The 21,346-nt window shown below is 40.6% G+C and overlaps 1 protein-coding gene across 3 annotated transcripts in view; it reads left to right on the top strand.

The window, feature by feature from the left end:
- LOC133543595 (peroxisome proliferator-activated receptor gamma-like) overlaps window positions 1-21,346 on the top strand; it is a 78,025-nt gene that overhangs the window by 39,258 nt on the left and 17,421 nt on the right. For all 3 annotated transcript variants that reach the window (XM_061888268.1, XM_061888258.1, XM_061888276.1), the window contains one exon: window positions 21,040-21,321. In XM_061888268.1, the coding sequence (XP_061744252.1) occupies window positions 21,042-21,321 (280 nt within the window). In that variant the 5' untranslated portion in view covers window positions 21,040-21,041. The remainder of the gene's footprint in view (window positions 1-21,039; window positions 21,322-21,346) is intronic.

Genomic DNA, 21,346 nt, shown 5'->3' on the forward strand with positions numbered 1-21,346 from the left:
AAACAATAGTCAGCAAGAGTAGGTATAGGAAAAACTGACCCATTTATTATTAACCAATTGGTTACACAAATTTTAACCTTCAACATAAGAGTATTACCTCAACAAATCCAATAAAAACAAAATGTTATATTTAAAGTGCAAAATAACCACTAATACCAACATAATTATACAATTGAAAAGAATACATTAAAAATAAATTAGAAGACCCTGAAAAATAACCTAAATAAATCCAATAAAAAAAACAAAAAACGTTTTAAAGTGCAAACAATTCAAGTTCACTTCAGTTATTTTTTTACTGTCAGCATATGTTGGAAACAACTGTGGGCAGGGACAAAAACCACAAAAACAACACAATATTATCCACTGTCCAACTGCTCTAAATTAAGAGTTCACAGCTCCAGTTTCACTGACTGACTATGCCCAAAACAATGTAGTAATTACTCTTAGTCTTCACTGAATAGTGTAAACACAATAAACATATCACTCTAATAAAAAGAGCATAAAACAAATAATAATCAGTCAGTGCTGACTACCCTTACTACTCCTCCTCCTCCTTCTCCACTTTCTGCAGTCCGAGCATAATGTGGAGATTTTTTTTTAAGAAGATAAGCATTTCGGCATGCTGTGAGTTAAAATACTTCCACACAGCCGACATCACTACACTTTGCTGAGCACACGCGTTGTCGTTGTGATCACGTGGGCTGTGCATGCTGGATCAGAGATGCTCTTCTTCTGCGGCCGCCACCAACGTTAATTAAGGGGCATTGCCGCCACCTACTGTGTTGGAGTGTGATCAAACAAGTCACCTATTATAGAAGTGCTGCAGCGGAAAATGGACAGCTTATATCGGAGCGCTTATATCGGAGTTTTTAGATTCAGTCCGATAAAATCCGATATTCACTTTTTTGGCTAATATCGGACCGATTTCCGATATCAATATCGGATCGGGACATCCCTAGTATCTTTATTAAATCATGTTTGCTCACTCCATGCCTGCCTCCATCACTGCATCTTGGGGTTGAACAACTAATAACTGTGACATTAGTCCTTAAATAAAATAGTGAACAAACAAGACAACTTGTTTTTTAGTAGTAAGTGAACAAACAAAGACTCCTAATTAGTCAGCTGACGTATGCAGTAACATTGTGTCATTTATCATTCTATTACTTTGTCAAAATTATTAAGGACAAATGGCAGAAAATTAATTATTAATCTATTTGTTCATTTACTGTTAATATCTGCTTACTTTCTCTTTTAACATGTTCTATCTACACTTCTGTTCAAATGTAATAATCACTTATTCTTCTGTTGTTGGATACTTTATATTAGTTTTGGATGATACCAAAAATGTGGGTTTCAATTCGATACCAAGTACTTACAGGATCAGACGTTGGTCATGTTCAAAGTCCTCATGTGTCCAAGGACATATTTCCGGAGTTTATAAACGTAATATACATTTTTAAAAAACGAAATACGATTTTGTGATGCTAAAAAATATCGATGTTATCATAGTAGTATCGACTGGATACACTCCTGTACTTGGTGTCATTGCAGTGGATGTTAGGTGTAGATCCACCTATGGCGTTTGTTTATATTGTAGCGATACTGGAAGAGTGGTTGCTGCAGGGAATTCTGAGATTTTTTTCTGCAGTGTTTATGTTGTGTTGCGGTGAAAATAGTCTCCAAAATGTATTTGTCATTGTTGTTTAGTATGGTTTCATTGTATGGCACATGTTTATGACAGTGTTGGCGTTGTTCATACGGCCACCTACAGTGTGACATGTATGGCTGTTGACTAAGTATGCACTTCATTATATTATGTATAGTGTGTTCAAAGGTAAGATGATCGTCCTTGGTGGTTAATGATTGGATAACGTGATATATTGTTGTGACTTTGTCAACTATAGACCGCTTTTTAACACATCCATCGTTTTGATTGCTGTGTGTAGTGATGCATGCTATCAATCATCCTACAGGGATGATCCTTGAAACAAATGGACTATAATTGTCACCATGGAGACAAGGATTAGTGATTCAGAAGTAGTTACAACATTGCCCGCCGCGAACATGCGGGTGGGAGACCGGTACTTTTTAAAGGCGGTATAGTACCAAATATGATTCATTAGTATCGCGGTACTGTACTAATACCTGTATACATAAAAAAATACAGGATAAAGCAGCAATTATCACAGGACTGGAATTGATATGTATGGTGTGTGGGTGGGGCGAGGAGGCGTAGCAGGACTCAATGAGAAGAACCATATGTGCTGTTATGTCATGTTTTCAGAAGTGTCCAATAAAGCCAGAAAAAATTGTATCTAAAGATTACTCGCTAATTATTATGCAGCGTTTTGGGAATGAGTACAAAGTGTTACGGTTGTTACATGCATCTTTAGTACTTAGTAGAACACCCTTTGGCAGTAATTACATCCTTCAAACGTGATACATAACCGGAGACAAGCGTCTTGCAACCATCTACAGGTATTTTAGCCCATTCCTCTTGGGCAAAGGCCTCCAGTTCATTCATATTCTTAGGCAACTGCCTTCTTCAAGTCCCACCACAGGTTTTCTATAGGATTTAGGTCTGGCGACTGTGAAGGCCACTCCAGAGTCTTCCAGCCCTTCTTCTGCAACCACTCTGATGTTGATTTGGAGGTATGCTTGGGATCGTTGTCCTGTTGGAAGGTCCAATGTCTCCCAAGCCTCAGCTTCGTCACTGACTTCATGACATTTGCAGCTAATATATCCTGGTAGGAAATAGAATTCATGATGCATTGAACGCGCTGGAGATTCCCGGTACCTGAGGCAGAGAAACAGCCCCAGAGCATGATTGACCCCCCACTATGCTTAACAGTAGGGAAGGTGTTCTTTTCTTTGTAAGTTAATTTTTTCTCCTCCAGACATAACGTTGATTCATAGGCCCAAAGAGTTCCAGTTTTGTCTCATCACTCCATAGAACAGTTTCAAAACCGTTGGGGTTTGTCCAGATGATTTTTGGCATACTGGAGTATATTTTTTTCTTGTGCCTGGTAGTCAGAAGTGGGGTGCGCCTGGGAATTCTGGCATGGAGGCCTTCATCTCGTAGTGCGCGCCTTATTGTCTGGGACGAAACCTGCGTTCCCCCCTCTGCAATGTCCTGTTGTAGTTCCTCAGCTGTTACATGGGGGATTTTCACCACTGTACGCACACAGCATCCTCTTTCTACCACGCCCAAGTAGTGCCTTTAGCTTTAAACTTGCGAATTATGCTCCCAACTGTGTCTCTTGGAATGTGTAATGTCTTTGCTATTTTCTTTTATCCATATCCTTTCTTATGAAGAGAAATTACCTCCTCTCTTGACTTCTTTGACCACTCCCTGGACTTCACCATGTTGCAAATACACCATTGACCATCTACAAGAAGCTGAGCGTCACAGTCTTTTTCAATCAGTTTAATTGTTGCTCGTTATGGTTCTAATCACATCTTCAGGTGTTTTCAACACCTGATTGAAAATACATTATTCAAATTCTGTTCTTAAGAGTTATGATCTTCAAGGGGTTGAATATGTTTGTCAATGAGATATTAAGAAAAATGTCCTTTTTTGGTATTTTGTAAAATACAGTGTTACAATTTAAGTTGCATTTGTCTATTTGACACATCTTTATTTGATATGACTATAAACAAAATACGGAATAAATGTCCAACTTGCTGTGCAGCTGCATTTAAACCATACATCAAGTCCAATGCAAAGCGTCGGATGCAGTGGTGTAAAGCACGTCACCACTGGACTCTAGAACTGTGGAGACGCGTTCTCTGGACTGATAAATCATGCTTTTCCATCCGGCAATTTGATGGATGAGTCTGGGTTTGGAGGTTGCCAGGAGAACGGTACATTTTGGACTGCATTGTGTCGAGTTTGAAATTTGGTGGAGAAGGAATTATGGTGTGGGGTTGTTGGCCGCTTAGTTCTAGTGAAAGGAACTTTGAATGCTCCAGGAAACCAAAACATTTTGGACAATTTCATGGGGTGGCACTTCAAGTTCATATCTGAGTCAAGGCAGGTGGCCAAATACTTTTGGCAATATAGTGTACCTTGAGGTGTGTAGATAGGGTTGTCTTTTTGAGTTGGAGTTAAGTCGGTTGTTTTAAAATTTGTGTGTTCCATTTCTGTGAACTTCTCATTGACTGAGTTGTGTTTGAGTGTTTGCCAAAATGATAGCTGGAAGTTAAGCACACTTCTTTGAATGAACCAAAGTTCCTTTGCAACTTTACCGTGCCAAAATAGCGACTAAGTTGGCAACACCGATTCCTCCGCCTTTGTCGCCACAAATTAAAGAAGGTATGGGAAACACTGTAACAAAACTGTTAAAGATATAGCATTATCAGTATTAAAATAAAACCATTTGCTGCTTTCCTCCTAAGAAAGCCAAGCATATTTTTCTGATTGAAGAAAAATGATAAAAGCATGGCTGAATGCTGCAGGACAGGTTCTTAGTTTGTACCTCCTGTGTTGTCTTCTCTCGTGCCTTTACATTGTCTGTTCTCCATGGTTGATCGTATGTGTGGGAGGCTTTTATACCACTTTTAAAACGCATGGCTTACACTCAGAGACACAGACAAGCATTCACACCCACATTCACACACCTACAGTGGAATTTCAACATGGTCGTACAGCAAGAGGTTTCAGATGTCAGACCACATGTTGGAGTGGCCTAAATTTGATCCGTCAGCTTGCTGCATTTAGTGTCTAAAACCTCCTTTATCCCCATCCACTGCAAACTTTAATGGCTTATTTCTTCACCTGTGCCAAGTTGCCAACTTCTTCACACACTTTTGTGAAAATTGGCAGTGCAAAAAATAGCAACTTAAAATCAAACTTAAAATTACGCTCATTTGCACAACAACAGCATTTTGGAGACAAAAAAACCGTCAAAACGGGTCAAGCAGTGCCTCATTTTTAGGTCCACACACAGAAAAATTCAAGGATGCAGGGGTCACTTTTATTTTATTAATCCAATTCAATCCAACATTATTATAAAATAACCACAGTGGATCAAAGTGCTTTACGGAAAACAAATATATAATAGTAGATGAAAGGCATAGAAACTAACTGAACATATAAAAAAAAAAAAAACATTGACAACAAAATTGAGACATAAAAACGTGGAAAAACCCTCAAAATAAACCGCATTTAAAAAAATAAAATGGCATCAATAAAAACTAAGCTGAACAAAGGCAAATACAATATAAGACACATACTATTTGTGTGTGTATGTATGTATGTATGTATATATATATATATATATATATATATATATATATATATATATATGTATATATATGTGTGTGTGTGTGTGTATATATACACATTTATATATACAGTACATGTATGTATATATATATATATATATACATATGTGAATATATATAAATATATACACATTTATATATACAGTATATAAGCAGTAGAAATGGATGGATGGATATATACATATGTATATATATGTGTGTGTATATATACACATTTATATATACAGTACATGTATATATATACATTTATTTATACATACATATGTGTATATATATGTGTGTGTGTATATATACACATTTATATATACAGTACATGTATATATATATACATATATATATATATATATATACACACACACACATATAAGTATATATGTGTATATAAATATATACACATTTTTACAAATGCTATGTGTCTTATATAGTATGTGCCTTAGTTCAGCTTAGTTTTTATTGATGCCATTTTATTTATTCATATGAGGTTTATTTTGAGGGTTTTTCCATGTTTTTTTATGTCTCAATTTTGTTGTCAATGTTTTTTTTTATATGTTTAGTTAGTTTCTGTGCCTTTCATCTACTATTATATATTTGTTTTCTGTAAAGCACTTTATTCCACTGTGGTTATTTTATAATAATGTTGGATGTGTATATACATGTATGTGTGTATATATATATATATATATATATATATATATATATATATATATATATATATATATATATATATATATATATATATATATATATGCCGACAAGGCCTTCTGTGCTGGCCTAACATAACCAAAAATCATGATGATAATTAAAGATAAATAAATGATAAATGGGTTGTACTTGTATAGCGCTTTTCTACCTTCAAGGTACTCAAAGCGCTTTGACACTACTTCCACATTCACCCATTCACACACACACTCACACACTGATGGAGGGAGCTGCCATGCAAGGCGCTAACCAGCACCCATCAGGAGCAAGGGTGAAGTGTCTTGCTCAGGACACAACGGACGTGACGAGGTTGGCACTAGGTGGGGATTTGAACCAGGGACGCTCGGGTACAATTATTTTTTTATTTACTCTCCCTACATATGTAAAATTATACATATTCTCTTCATGTCATATTATGGTCATTCCAGTGCTGTTGTTTTTAGTTTTAATTTGTATCCAATCAGCTATCTTATGTTGCATGCTGTATGAATTTTATTTGTATCTTTTTTTTTTTTCCCGTCCCCCCCCACTTGTTTACCTGTATCTGACCTTTTTTGTAAGGGGCGCCGGAAGTTGGCAGACCCGTCAGTGATCCCGTTCTGTCTCCCTGTAATGTTTGTCTGATCTTGAATGGGAATGTGCTGAAAATTGTAATTTCCCTTCAGGGATTAATAAAGTATGTCTGATTCTGAAATCTGCCTGTGGCCTTCAGAATCAACAATGCGGACGTCCGAGCACTGTAAGCGATCGGGGACATACAGTTGATAGACAATTGTAATAGCCAATCGGATCAAAAGTTGTCAGTAAGGCCTTCTAGCTGGCCTCACAGTTAACGTGACATTCACGCATCCTGTGATTGGATACTGACCGGGATCGTTAGCGGATTAATTTGAGAACACATAGAGTTGAAAGACTGTTGCAATAGCCAATCAGATCACAAGTCTAGCAAAACTCGTAGCCATTATGAACAACACCTTCCACCCACTACACTCGGATCTTGCGGAGAGAATGAGCACGTTCAGTGGAAGGCTCAGACTCACTAAATGCAACACGGAACGATACAGGAGGTCCTTCATACCGACAGCCATCAGACTGTATAATGTATATGTTCCTTGACTGCACTTAAATGTAGAATATATTTATACTAATCATATATGGTATATTATATATATAATATATATATTACACATTATTCATTATTATTATTGTCTATTGTGAGCGAACTGTGGTGCTGAATATCCCATAGGGATCAATAAAGTACTTTGTATTATATTATATTATATTCTAACTTGTTGACAGTAGCCTATCAAAGTAGCCTGATGTTAACGAGACTGTGAAAAAATGTTGCAGTTCAGCTAAATTTGTTGGTTTTCTGACATGGACTTGTTTCTTTAGCATTGTCCACGACTTTGGGAAGGCCATTCTAAAACCTTAGCCTAATTTAGCCATTCCTTTACCACTTTTGACGTGTGTTTGGGGTCGTTGTCCTGTTGGAACACCTAACCTCCGGGCTGATGATTTTTGGTTGTCCTGAAGAATTTGGAGGTAATCTTCCTTTTTCATTGTCCAATTTACTCTCTGTAGAGCACCTGTTCCATTGGCAGCAAAACAGGCCCTGGGCATATTACTGCCACCACCATGCTTGATGGTAGACCTGGTGTTCCTGGGATTAAAGGCCTCACCTTTTTCTCCTCCAAACATATTGCTGGGTATTGTGGCCAAACAGCTCAATTTTTGTTTCATCTGACCAGAGGACTTTCCTCCAGAAAGTCTTCTCTTTGTCCATGCGATGTCAGACAGCCATGACATTATGTTCTTTACCAGTCCTTGTAAACTTTTGACCACAACTGTATGTGTATCTAACCATGATTTTTCCAGGCAATTTGGCATACAATAATTCCCAGATGGTTCTGGGAGATCTAAGGCGGTAGATTTCACTTGACTGTTGGTATGTTTTTGAGCGAGGGCTTGTTTTGTCACGTGGGAAGCTGATCTAAAATGACACGCCGGCTCGAGTGTCACTCACGTGCTACAACAAAGACGTAATCACACACCCTTTCCCAAGTGAGGCATGTATGACAAAACCTCTCTAACCGTTCGTAATCTTTCATGTCGTCTGACAAGGGTGTTTGCTCATGCAAACTCGCAGGTACAGGCATGTTTCAATCAGAGGATAGTTTGTGCTTTCATAAGCGCTGTCAAGAGGACAAATGGGGTAAAACAGATAGTTGCCTCGGTTGCAGCGTGATTGATAGTCGTGCAGCAGTGAGATGAGGACGGGATTTTCTCAAAGCCTCTAGGGTGCAGTGTGATTTCTTTCTTTCTTCCTCGCTTGTCTCTTATCTCCAGAGCCCTGTACTCCCACGTAACGAGCAACCAGGGCACCCTTTGCAAATCCCGGGTGCGTCTTATTTTCCGTCAGGATTTGGCCAACAGTGTACAAACGGAAAGATGTCCAGGTTTTCTCCCGCTATAAATAGTCAGCATTTTGTTTTTAAGAGCAACCTTTAACTGCAACTGTCAGAAGTGCCACAATGTTAAAATCAAGTCTTCACCTCACTTCCCAACCTCCTTGCTGCATTCCAGAGCAGTAACAGGGAAACAATAAGCAATTCAAAAAGGAGGATGTTTTTTTTTCCAGGCCGGACTTTTACGATCCATTTTTATACCACTACTGGCTCTGTCCTCCTGTTGGACTTGAGCCTTGTTCGGCAATTCATCTCATTCATTGTTTTGGGTGGTCCAATCAAGGATTTAGCATTGTTTATTCTAATATTCAGTGGGTTACAAAGATGGCTGATTATTGATTATTTATAACTTGAAGCCTATTTTAACAGCTGTTTTTCACATGATCACATTAGGGGTGTAACGGTACACAAAAATTTAGATTCGGTACATACTTCGGATTAGAGGTCACGGTTCGGTTCATTTTCGGTACAGTAAGAAAACAACAAAATCTAAATTTTTGGATTATTTTTTTACCAAATTTGTAAACAATGGCTTTATCCTTTTAACATTGAGAACACTATAATAATTCTGTTCACGTTAATCAACATTAAACTGCCTCAAATTGTTACTCAGATTAAATAAAATGACAAAACTGTTCTTCTACAAATAAAATGTGCAACATTAAACAGTTTCAAGTCAACTCATCATGCTTAATTTATCACATTTGTGAAGCCTGTAGTTGATTTTTATTATGTAAATTTTATATTTTTTATCAACATGTTATAGCAGGGACCCTGCCATTCAAAGCTTTTCTGTCCGTGAAACACACACACACCGCAAAATGAGCAAATGTTACGCTAAAAGCTAATTAGCCTTCACCTCAAGCCAGAACTGCGAGCGAGCTGAGCTGCAGTTTAACTTTCTAGACGGTTAACGGGCTCATAGTGATGTTAGTAGTAGTTGACTGGGAGGTGTTTATTATCATTTGGGGAGAGTACACTGGCTAATGCTCACCTACTAAACACCTATCTGTTCGACGCTGGAGCATTTACTACATGCGCTCTGAATACGCACTGCTGATTGGCTGTTACCGCTCTGAATACGCACTGCTGATTGTCTGTTACCGCTATATATGTAACCAATCAGATGGTTGTGTGAGTGGGACAATGCTGGGTGCTGAGACTGAGGCAGAAGAAGCAAAGCAGCTTGTTAAGACTTTAGCTTGGAAACTCGTTCGGTACACCCCCGTACCGAACCGAAATCCCCGTTTCGAAACGGTTTAATACAAATACACATACCGTTACACCCCAAGATCTCATACATCAAAAAGCAAGAAACAGTCTGAAGACTGGCTTTACTATGAAGATTGGCAGAGCGTTCAGAGGAAGCACGTTGTGAAATAAAGACTCGTTAAAAAACATCCAAGCCAATTATTATTGATAATACGTTATACTTTTTTAGGAAAACTTACTTTACTTTGTTGCAGTCCTACTTATTGTCATGTAATTTTTCTTCTGTAGTGTCAAGCCACTGCGCCAGTTCACATACAGTTCGCCCACTTCAGAATATACCGTATTTTTCGGAGTATAAGTCGCTCCGAAGTAAAAGTCGCACCTGCCGAAAATGCATAATAAAAAAGGAAAAAAACATAAATAAGTCGCACTGGAGTATAAGTCGCATTTTTGGCAGAAATTTATTTGATAAAACCCAACACCAAGAATAGACATTTGAAAGGCAATTTAAAATAAATAAAGAATAGTGAAACACAGGCTGAATAAGTGTACGTTATATGATAACCAACTGAGAAGGTGCCTGGTATGTTAACGTAACATATTATGTTCGGAGTCATTCAAATAACTATAACATATAGAACATGCTATTTGTTTACCAAACAATCTGTCTCTCCTAATCGCTAAATCCCATGAAATCTTATACGTCTATTCTCTTACGTGAATGAGCTAAATAATATTATTTGATATTTTACGGTAATGTGTCAATAATTTAACACATAAGTCGCTTCTGAGTATAAGTCGCACCCCCCGGCAAACTATGAAAAAAAACTGCGACTTATCGTCCGAAAAATACGGTACTCAAAGTATGACATTTCTCTGTATTTTATTGTTTGATTAGCAGGAATATTGATGTCACACTGACATTAAACACATTACACAGTCTGTAGAAAAGTATGGGTGTCATGATCCGGTGCCGGAACATGTTTGATACCTTTGTTGTTTATTTCTGTTTCAGAACCCTCATTTGTTTTCTTAGTTGCCATGGGTGCTGATTTTCGTCACTTGCCGCTGATTAGAGAGCTATTTATTCCTGCCTGGCAGTCTTGTTCGCAACATGCAACGTTGGGTATTTATGTCCTTGAGAGTTTAGAATTACTAGTTTATTGCTCTGATGTTGGCTAGTCTATTGCTAAGCTTTGCCGTAACATCCCATGCCATCCACACGTGTTCCTTTTTTCGTATCTTTTGCCGTATTTGAATAAATCACCCTTCTTACCTGCACGCTGTTTCCGGGCGTCTGCAACTTGGGGGAAAGACCCCCGCAAAATCATGCGACCCCGACGTGACAATGAGGCTTTTTTTCCACCAAAAGTTCGGGAACTTAAGTTCTTTGAACTATAAGTTCTTGTAGAAGTGTGTGGTTTGTTTTTCCACTGGATTTCACAGTTCAGGTTAGTTTATACAAATCAGGATGATGACGTAATATGAAGGAGTGGTTTAATACATGTTTTCACTGATACCAGCCATGTAAATAAACAGATAACAATAGGTATTATATTGGTTTGTTATGAAAGTCTAAGTACATAAAATACAAAGCAATAATATACAAAATGATATGATGTAAAAACAAAGTGTACCGGATTTTACACAAAATGTCTGCTCAGCTTTTCAGTCAGAAAGTATTCCTCTTGGTAAATGATGAATTCATGAGGGTCAGGCGATTCCTTATGGTCCATTTCAGCTGTAAATTACAATAAATAAATAATAAATGTCAGGGTTTATCCCTAGGCGACAACATAAACGCATCAGAGTTAGTGTTAGCCTTGGCACTGGGGTTGAGACGAATGATGCAAATGGTGTTACTGACTACTTTTACAGCATGCAATAAAGTAAATAGTGACTATTTGATGTGATTTACCTTTCGCAGTTCTCTTCAAACTCAGGTTATCGGGTCCCAGTGAGCAGCTCGCCTTGTCATCTCAAAGTCCTGCTGAATACTTTATAATCCTCTGTAAATGGGTTTAAAAACAGTCCATCCACTTTTGTAGCTTTGCATATGGAAACAAACATTACAAAGAATAATAAACAGCACAAAACTTTACATTAGTTTGGATCAGGGGTGGGCAATTAATTTTTACCGGGGGCCGCATGAGCAACCCGAGCACTGCTGGAGGGCCCCACAGACAATATTTCAATTAAATTTTGCTCAAATTATTTTTGATATACCGTGAGATAAAAAATAATAATAATAATAATAATTTAATTGAACCTAACTTAACTTTATATAAAAACAGATTGCTTATGGTGGTTTTATTTTTAATAATAATAATAATAATAGTACCTGGGATTTATATAGCGCTTTTCTAAATACCCAAAGTCTCTTTACATGTGTGTGTGTGTAGAAAAGAAAACTATGATAAGCAAGCAAGAAATGAAAAGAACACTTCCTGATGTATAATACAATGCAAAAATGTCAATTTCTTTTCACTTTATCCTGCATCCGCTTTAAAAGTCCAACATTTATCCCCGTCAGAATTGGACAACCATCTGTTGTCACACCTGCCAGCTTGTCCCATTTCACACATGTACCTATATGGACAAGTCATTACCTGTGGTTGTCTCTTTAATTGACTGCATGGCTCCCAGCTACCCCGTGATTTGAAAGTCTGCAGTTATCCCATGAAAGAAGATGAGCAGCTGGGCGGTGTCATGTACATAGCAGCTCTCATCCAAAGCCAGCGAAAAATAGTCAAAGTCGGCCGTTCTGTTTTTCAGCTGAAGCTCCAAGTTTCCAGCGACGGTCTCAACCCGCTTCGTTTCAGTGCGTCGGGAGAATGACACGTTCTCATATGCGCCCCTCTTCAACGGGCAGAGTTCAATGAGCACTCTTTAATAAACTCTCCGTCAGTAAAAGGCTTACTTTTTCTGGCGATTTTGTGAGAAATGACGAAACCTATCCTGACCGCTGCATATCTGGGGGTGTGAAATTTGGCAAAAAGTCCTTGTTGGGTTTGCAGTTTTACCATCAACGCATCAGCCTCCCTTGCACGCTCTTCATCAGATAGATTCCGGTATTTTTCTTCGTGCTTCGTCGTGTAGTGGTGATTCAAATTAAATTCTTCAAACACAGAAACCTGTGTAGCACAAATTGAGCACACGACTTTACCTTTCATCTCTGTAAAGAAATACTTGGCAGTCTCTATCTTGTTGAAAACACGGCATTCGTCATCAACTTTTCTTTTTTTAGCGTGAACTGACATCTCGGGGGCATCACTTCACTCACAAGTTACACACGGACATACGCCTATAAATAACACTTTTCAAAATAAAAGCAGCACAGTGGTAGAGATGCGCGGTTTGCGGTCTCATCCGCGGAGTCGGGCGGGTGACATGACGAAAAAATAGATTTTAATTAGATTCGGGTGGGTGGGGGTTGAATCATCCGGAAACATTTGATATAAATGGTTCTGGGATCGGTATCCTTTGCCATTCAAAGAGCCATTTAAGAACCGTGTCACAAAGCGAAGAAGTCAATAGGAGACGCTAATATTCTCTAGAATGACTACCGGCAGTCACCCAGTTAATAAGTATTAGGGCGTGCTATGATGGCATTGACTTTGTCGCCCTCTAAAGCATGTACGATCTGCTTGTCAGTCAAGCAACATGTTGTGTGTGGCTTCCGCAGCAACACGCACACGACTGCAAGGCATACTGGGTGACACAGAGTACAATAATGGTTGTGATATAAACAATTTTAACACTCTTAGTAATATGCGCCACGCTGTGAAGCCACACCAAACAAGATTGACAAACACATTTCGGGAAGACATCCTCCCAGCAACACAACATAAACGCAACACAACAAATACCCAGAATCCTTTGTATCCAAGACACTGCCTGACTATTTTATACACCCCTCTAGCAGCATGATTGCCTATCCGCGCATCTCTACACAGTGGTATTGCACGCACGACATAGATGTTTTTTGTTTTTTAATTTTGTCATTTGTGATTGCCGATGTTCACATTCACTCACAATCACGCATTCGCATACGCCCACACGGAAGTAATACAAATAACGCTTTTCAAAACAAAAGCAGCACCGTTGTATCGCACACTCGACATAGATACTTTTTAAAATGTATTTTGTAATTTATGATTGGCCTCACGCGGGCTGGACAGGGACGGAAAAAGGGCCAGATTTGGCCGCAGAATGCCCAGGTCTGGTTTAGATCGACAAATTGTCTCGCATACTCTGCAGTGTCGGCTGAAACTTAGACTATGTCTACGGTAACTCCTCAGACAAATAATTATTTGCCTAAGCACCCGTGTCAACCACACTTAACCCATCGTTTAAGGTTCCTCTCCTTGGACGATTTTTGTGCGTCGTGTATTTCTTGAATTTCTGGCTCTTGGCTCTGTATGGCCTCATCGATCGTTTACAAACTGAGTTCGGAGAGAAAGTGACGCCAGAAAGACCGCGCCACAGCCAGATTCATAACAAGCGGTGTCAGAACTTGGAGGTAACCACTGGAAAGATGGAGGCGAGTCATCCAGACATGCCCATGTTTCTCCTCCTTCTACATGTACAAACGTTTGTGGAAATCACACACGAATACCTTAAGAGAAAGAAACAGGTGATTGCAGCTATTTCGGATACAACACAGCAATGTTGGATAAGGCCTGGAAGAACGACAGCCTGGTGGGATATGTTTGTCAACGAGTGTGTTGTGTAAGAGAACTTTCAAATGTCCAGGTCAGCTGTGATTCTACTTAGCGAAAAACTTTGTCCATTTTTCGAAAGGGAGACAACGAGAATGCGGGTTCCCATGGACGAGGAAGTACTACGAAAAACAACGAATGCGTTTGGACTGGCAAAGCAGACTATCACTTATTGTCCGCCTGGTTTGTCGAGTGATTACTCAACATCTAGTTTTGTACTCTACGAATGTCCTGAGTAGTCAGGGTTAAATCCCGGGCTCGGGATCTTTCTTTTTGGAGTTTGCATGTTCTCCCCGTGAATGCGTGGGTTCCCTCCGGGTACTCCGGCTTCTTCCCACTTCCAAAGACATGCACCTGGGGATAGGTTGATTGGCAAAACTAAATTGGCCCTAGTGTGTGAATGTGAGTGTGAATGTTGGTTGTCTATCTGTGTTGGCCTTGCGATGAGGTGGCGACTTTTCCAGGGTGTACCCCGCCTTCCGCCTGATTGTAGCTTAGATAAGCACCAGCGTCCACCGCAATCCCAAAGGGAATAAGCGGTGGAAAATGGATGGATGGATGGATAGTTTTGTAGTCCATTACTATTGTAAAGCCATGAAGTGGTTGCGACCGTCAAGTACGACCGCCAATTTCAGCCTTCAAGCACAGTATCCTGACCAGATATCTAGATCCCTAGATTGATTGATGTAAAATGTAATTTATCCTATTGTTTACTTTCACACGTCCATTAAAGATATGATATGTATCATGATGAGACAAGCAAGGTTTACTGTTAAGAGAAATGTGGCAATAGGCTACATTGAAACACAGGGTAAGAATACACTTCCACTATGACGCGGGCATTTTTTTCCGCGCATGCGTACTAAGTCACGGTGCGCCGGCGGATGAGGGGGAAGGGGTCTTAAACGGTCGCATTGTGTGTGTGTGTGGACAAGCATAAGGTTAAGTGGGATATAACCAGAATAACCTTAGCTGGGTTAGTGTAGAAGGGGCCTTAGAATACAATGTTTTAGGAACACCCCCTACTGTGTTTAACCAATCAAGGGTCGACAACAAAGACTGAAATTTCTTGGAACTATTCAAAAGTCCCACCTCGTTACTGGGAACTAAAAGTAGTTCCCAAAAATCTACACGAGTAGTTTTTGGTGGAAACACAGGGGGAACTTTATTTATGAAAAAGTTCCTGTGGTGGAAAAGGACTTATTGTGTATTATAAATGTTCATTATATCAGCGACATTCTGACGAAATAAACAAGCTAGTGCCATCCTAAGAATTGCTCACTCAGAGGGCAGACTTGGCTCATTCAGGCTAATCTCAAGTTTCTGCCCTGTATTTGATCAGGAAAATGGCAAATGTCGTGATTTTTACCTAAGAGATGTTAAAAATAATATAAATCATACATTTACGAATATTTTCAACGTTATCATTATTTTTTTTTTCATTCCTTATGATGATCGGTGACTCCCTGATCGTGCGTCACTCTTGATACAGATACTTAGTCATGCATGCTGTCACTCTTACCAATCGTTGTTGCTCAAAAAATGTTTTTAAATGAACTCTGAACATTTCAGGCAAGTCTGAAATGTTGCAATAATTATTGCATCCATCCAGCTTCATATGTCAGAGAACACAGTAACATGAGAAATGACCTTTGACTCACATATTTCATAATTATTTTTTTTTTTAGGGCATCCTGTATTTTAAACAGGACGTCCAAATCTGTCTCTGAATGTTTCTATACTCTTGTGTACATGTCATTCTTGCATTGAGAAGAATAATGCTGCAGGAGCTGGGTGTTGTTTACATTTTAGCTGATACCTGAGCTGGTTTGGTACGTTTGAAAGCTGCTGGTGCTTACAAGTTGCCCCTGATGCATTCACAGCGACAGAGATAGTCGGACATCACAAACTCCAACACTACACATAGCTGCCAGGTCGCCACAACGTCCATCCAATGACAAAAACAATACACATTTAACTACACCACACTCACTCATAAGCAAGAGTCTGAGAGAGGGTGAAGTTTACGGGGCTGCCGGATTTTTAGGAATGCCTGATCCCAAGTAAATTATGTGTCTCCTCTTCCAACAGCCAATGTGAGTGTTGGTGTGTGGAAATCGCTACAGTCTATTCAGCTAGTTGAACTATGTCTTCTTCTGTTGTTTGTTGGCGGTTGGCAGACAACTTTTAGTGTGCTTTACTGACAGCTTCTTGTCGTCAAACTTTATTGGTTTTACGCTGTTCGTTGAATCAGAGGACCAGAAATTGTTAGGGTCTTGGTAAAGCAGGGGTGACCCCAGGATGCAGAGACGGGAGACAGGGTGGAATTACGAAAATGGAAAAATTTAATTAGACAATAAGGGACAACTAAGGGCGATGGGGCAGAAACGCACACCATGAAATCGGGACAAAAAAAGGTTCTTCAGTGGTTGGCAAGAGAAAGGGCCGGGGCACACTGAGCAGGGCAAAAGGCCAACAAAAGTTATCCTTTTTACTTCAGGGGGACTAGGAGATAAACACACAGGAGGTTAGGGAATTCAGGACAAGGGAGCGAAAACATACCTGGTCTGGTGAAGCAGGTACATGCATGACAGGAGTACTGGAGACAATAACCGGCGAGGCCAAGCTGACAGTGACGAGCCTAAGTACTGGTGTGCTAATTACGAACAGGTGTGCCTCAAGGTCCGCCCCTCGCCGAGGACGAATCACTAAAATCACAGGTGCAGACAAAGAAGAAGGCAGAAAAACACAACAAAAATGCTGACATTTGAGGCAAATTTGCAACAAATAAAATAAAAAAAACAGCCCCATTGCCAGTGTAGCTTAAGTGACACTATCGGGACACCAGTCCTGATTCTGAAGGCCCAGGATGGATTAGACTGACATGGCAACACTTAAAAGCTGAAATCTGATTGGACGAAAACATTCAATATACACGTAAGTATTGAAAGCAGTACATAAAACGCTACACATTTCTAAAAGACTGTAGGGTAAAAATGTAACTAGATTCCTAAACCGTATTTTTTGGGCTACAGATTGCACCTACCAACTTATAGAAGATATAAATATTTTCAAAATTTTAGCCGCACCGACTATAAGCCGCAGTATATCGGTAGAACATTTTTTGTAAAAGTTAATTTCAATTAATCAATCAATAAGTTTACTTATTTAGCCCTAAATCACGAGTTTCTCAAAGGGCTGCGCAAGCCACAAAGACATCCTCGGCTCAGATCCCACATCAGGGCAAGAAAAAACTCAACCCAATGGGATGACAATGAGAAACCTTGGAGGGGACCGCAGATGTGTAATGGCTGTTTAAACAAAACCTAAGTCAATCGGCTAAAAAAACGTAATAACTCCACAGTGACGTTTTGATGAATTTACAAAACTGAAACAATACATAAAGAATGCCATTGTAAATTAATAATACTGACAGAGCATGTTAGCATATTCGCTAATGCTAACTATGCAAGCTTGATTACTCTACGATAGCACGAAACACTCCCGCAGACATCACACATGGTTTTAGTAAGTAAGAATCCATCCATTTTGTAGTGTTTTAGTTCTATTGGAAAACTTACAAAGATTGCTTGGAGTGATGAATGAAGAACCCTTTTAAGCAGAAACGCTATAAGCGAATATATTTCCGGTTCAACGCACAAAACAATAGATATATTTTCAACCTGCAGCATCTGTGGTGAGCATGACATAACACAAACAATAACGCACCTTTTCAGTGTCTCTGTCGGTACATGAAAGCTTATTTAAATATTGTTTTTAATATTGTTGTGCAGCACTTTGGAAACATTTTTGTTGTGTAAATGTGCTATATAAATAAAGTAGATTGGATTGGATTGGATATTTGTTGTAGCTGAGATAGGCACCAGCAACCCCAAAGGGAATACGCGGTAGGAAATGAATGGATGGATGGATGGATATTTGTTGAATACCCATTCATCCATCCATTTTCTGCCGCTTATTCCCTCCGGAAACATTAAATTAGCCACGCTATTTCATAAGCCGCAGGGTTCAAAGTGTATGAAAAAAATTGCAGCTTATAGTCTGGAAAATACGGTAATTTAAGTTATATATCTATGTAGGGCAACACGGTGGAAAAGGGGTTAGTGCAGTTTCCTCGCAATACTAAGGTCCTGAGTAGTCCTGGGTTCAATCCCGGGCTCGGGATCTTTCTGTGTGGAGTTTGCATGTTCTCCCCGTGACTGTGTGGTTTCCCTCCGGGTACTCCAGCTTCCTCCTACCTCCAAAGACATGCACCTGGGGATAGGTTGATTGGCAACACTAAATTGGCCCTAGTGTGTGAGTGTGAATTTTGTCTGTGTATCTGTGTTGGCCCTGTGATGAGGTAGGGACTTGCCCAGGGTGTGCCATGCATTCCACCCGATTGTAGCTGAGATAGGCACCAGCAACCCCAAAGGGAATAAGCGGTAGAAAATGGATGGATGGATGGATATTTGTTGAATACCCATTCATCCATCCATTTTCTACCGCTTATTCCCTTCGGAAACATTAAATTAGCCACGCTATTTTATGAGCCGCAGGGTTCAAAGCGTATGAAAAAAGTTGCAGCTTATAGTCTGGAAAATACGGTAATTTAAGTTATATATCTATGTAGGGCAACACGGTGGACCAGGGGTTAGTGCATGTGCCTCACAATACGAAGGTCCTTAGTAGTCCTGGGTTCAATCCCGGGCTCTGGATCTTTCCCTGTGGAGTTTGCATGTTCTCCCCGTGACTGCGTGGGATCCCTCCAGGTATTCCGGCTTCCTCTCACCGCCAAAGACATGCACCTGGGGATAGGTTGATTGGCAACACTAAATTGGCCCTAGTGTGTGAGTGTGAATGTTGTCTGTGTATCTGTATTGGCCCTGCGATGAGGTGGCGACTTGTCCAGGGTGTGCCCCGCATTCACCCCGATTGTAGCTGAGATAGGCACTAGCAACCCCAAAGGGAATAAGCCGTAGGAAATGGATGGATGGATGGATATTTGTTGAATACTCATTCATCCATCCATTTCCTACCGCGTATTCCCTTCGGAAACATTAAATTAGCCACGCTATGTTATAAGCCGCAGGGTTCAAGGCGTATGAAAAAAGTTGCAGCTTATAGTCCGGAAAATACGGTAATTTAAGTTATATATCTATGTAGGGCAACACGGTGGACCAGGAGTTAGTGCATGTGCCTCACAATACGAAGGTCCTGAGTAGTCCTGGGTCCTGGATCTTTTCCCTGTGGAGTCTGCATGTTCTCCCCGTGACTGCGGGGGTGCCCTCCGGGTACTCCGGCTTCCTCCTACCGCCAAAGACATGCACCTGGGGATAGGTTGATAGGCAACACTAAATTGGCCCTAGTGTGTGAATGTTGTCTGTCTATCTGTGTTGGCCCTGCGATGAGGTGGCGACTTGTCCAGGGTGTACGCCGCCTTCCGCCCGAATGCAGCTGAGATAGGCACCAGCAACCCCAAAGGGAATAAGCAGTAGAAAATGGATGGATGGATGGATGGATGGATATTTGTTGAATACCCATTCATCCATCTATTTTCTACCGCTTATTCCCTTCGGAAACATTAAATTAGCCACGCTATTTTATAAGCCGCAGGGTTCAAAGCGTATGAAAAAAGTTGCAGCTTATTGTCCGGGAAATACGGTAATCTAAGTTATATATCTATTTAGGGCAACACGGTGGGACAGGGGTTAGTGCATGTGCCTCACAATATGAAGGTCCTGAGTAGTCCTGGGTTCAATCCCGGGCTCGGGATCTTTCTGTGTGGAGTTTGCATGTTCTCCCCATGACTGCGGGGGTGCCCTCCGGGTACTCCGGCTTCCTCCTACCGCCAAAAACATGCATCTTGGGATAGGTTGATTGGCAACACTAAATTGGCCCTAGTGTGTGAATGTTGTCTGTCTATATGTGTTGGCCCTGCAATGAGGTAGCGACTTGTCCAGGGTGTACCCCGCCTTCCGCCCGAATGCAGCAGAGATAGGCTCCAGCACCCCTCGCGATCCTCGAACGGGACAAACGGTAGTAAATGGATGGAAGTTGTATATCTTGGTCAGTGCTTCTGTGTTTAGGCCTGAATAGAAGACCTTGTTTGCCCTGACCACCTGTTTATGAATTGTTCAATCATATTTTAATTTATTGAGATGGTCTGTACACTGTGAAAAAAAAGTGTTATTCAGGGCGACAGATTAACAAATAGGCAGAAGACGGATTAATTCCAAGAATCAGGAGCTAAACACACATTGCTTTGGTTAGGCAATCACCGCCCAAACAACAACAACAGAGGAAGTCGGACATGTTACGAGCAGAGTTTGTCTTGTTCCGACTGTGTCACAATCTAACTCCCAATTGAGCAGATAACAGACAGACTGCAGGAGCGAGCCTGATCACGGAGGAGGAGTGCTATTGCGATCTAATAATATGTATGCACGTTGTTGTTTTGCCAGAAAGAAAACATGCATGCGTGCGATGCTCCCTCATGGCTGTTTTATCTTCGTCGCACTCACTCGCCACCCTCTACTCTCTTCCGTGTTTTAGATTATTTTGGTGTTATTCTTTAAAGCAAGGACACATACAGTAAACACGTGACGCTGTATCAGCTAACACGTCACCGCTCTCGTCTCTCTACGCAGACATGGTGGACACCCAGCAGCTCTTCGCCTGGCCGGTGGGCTTCAGTCCGAGCACCGCGGATCTGCTCGAGCTGGACGACAGCAGCCACTCGGCGCACATGACGACGTTTGACTACGCCACCATCTCCTCCTCTTCCTCCTCCTCCCTGTCGCCCTCGCTGGTGGCCTCCATGTCCTCCGTCGACATGGCCTACGACCCAAGTCCTCCGCAGAGAGAGGACCGCTTAACCAACCTGGACTACACCAGCATGCACGGCTACAGGACCCAGGCGGACGCACACAGTAAGGCGTGGCTCAGCCTGCTTTT

The sequence above is a fragment of the Nerophis ophidion genome, linkage group LG02, assembly GCF_033978795.1.
Source record: "Nerophis ophidion isolate RoL-2023_Sa linkage group LG02, RoL_Noph_v1.0, whole genome shotgun sequence".
Taxonomy (NCBI): Eukaryota; Metazoa; Chordata; class Actinopteri; order Syngnathiformes; family Syngnathidae; genus Nerophis; species Nerophis ophidion.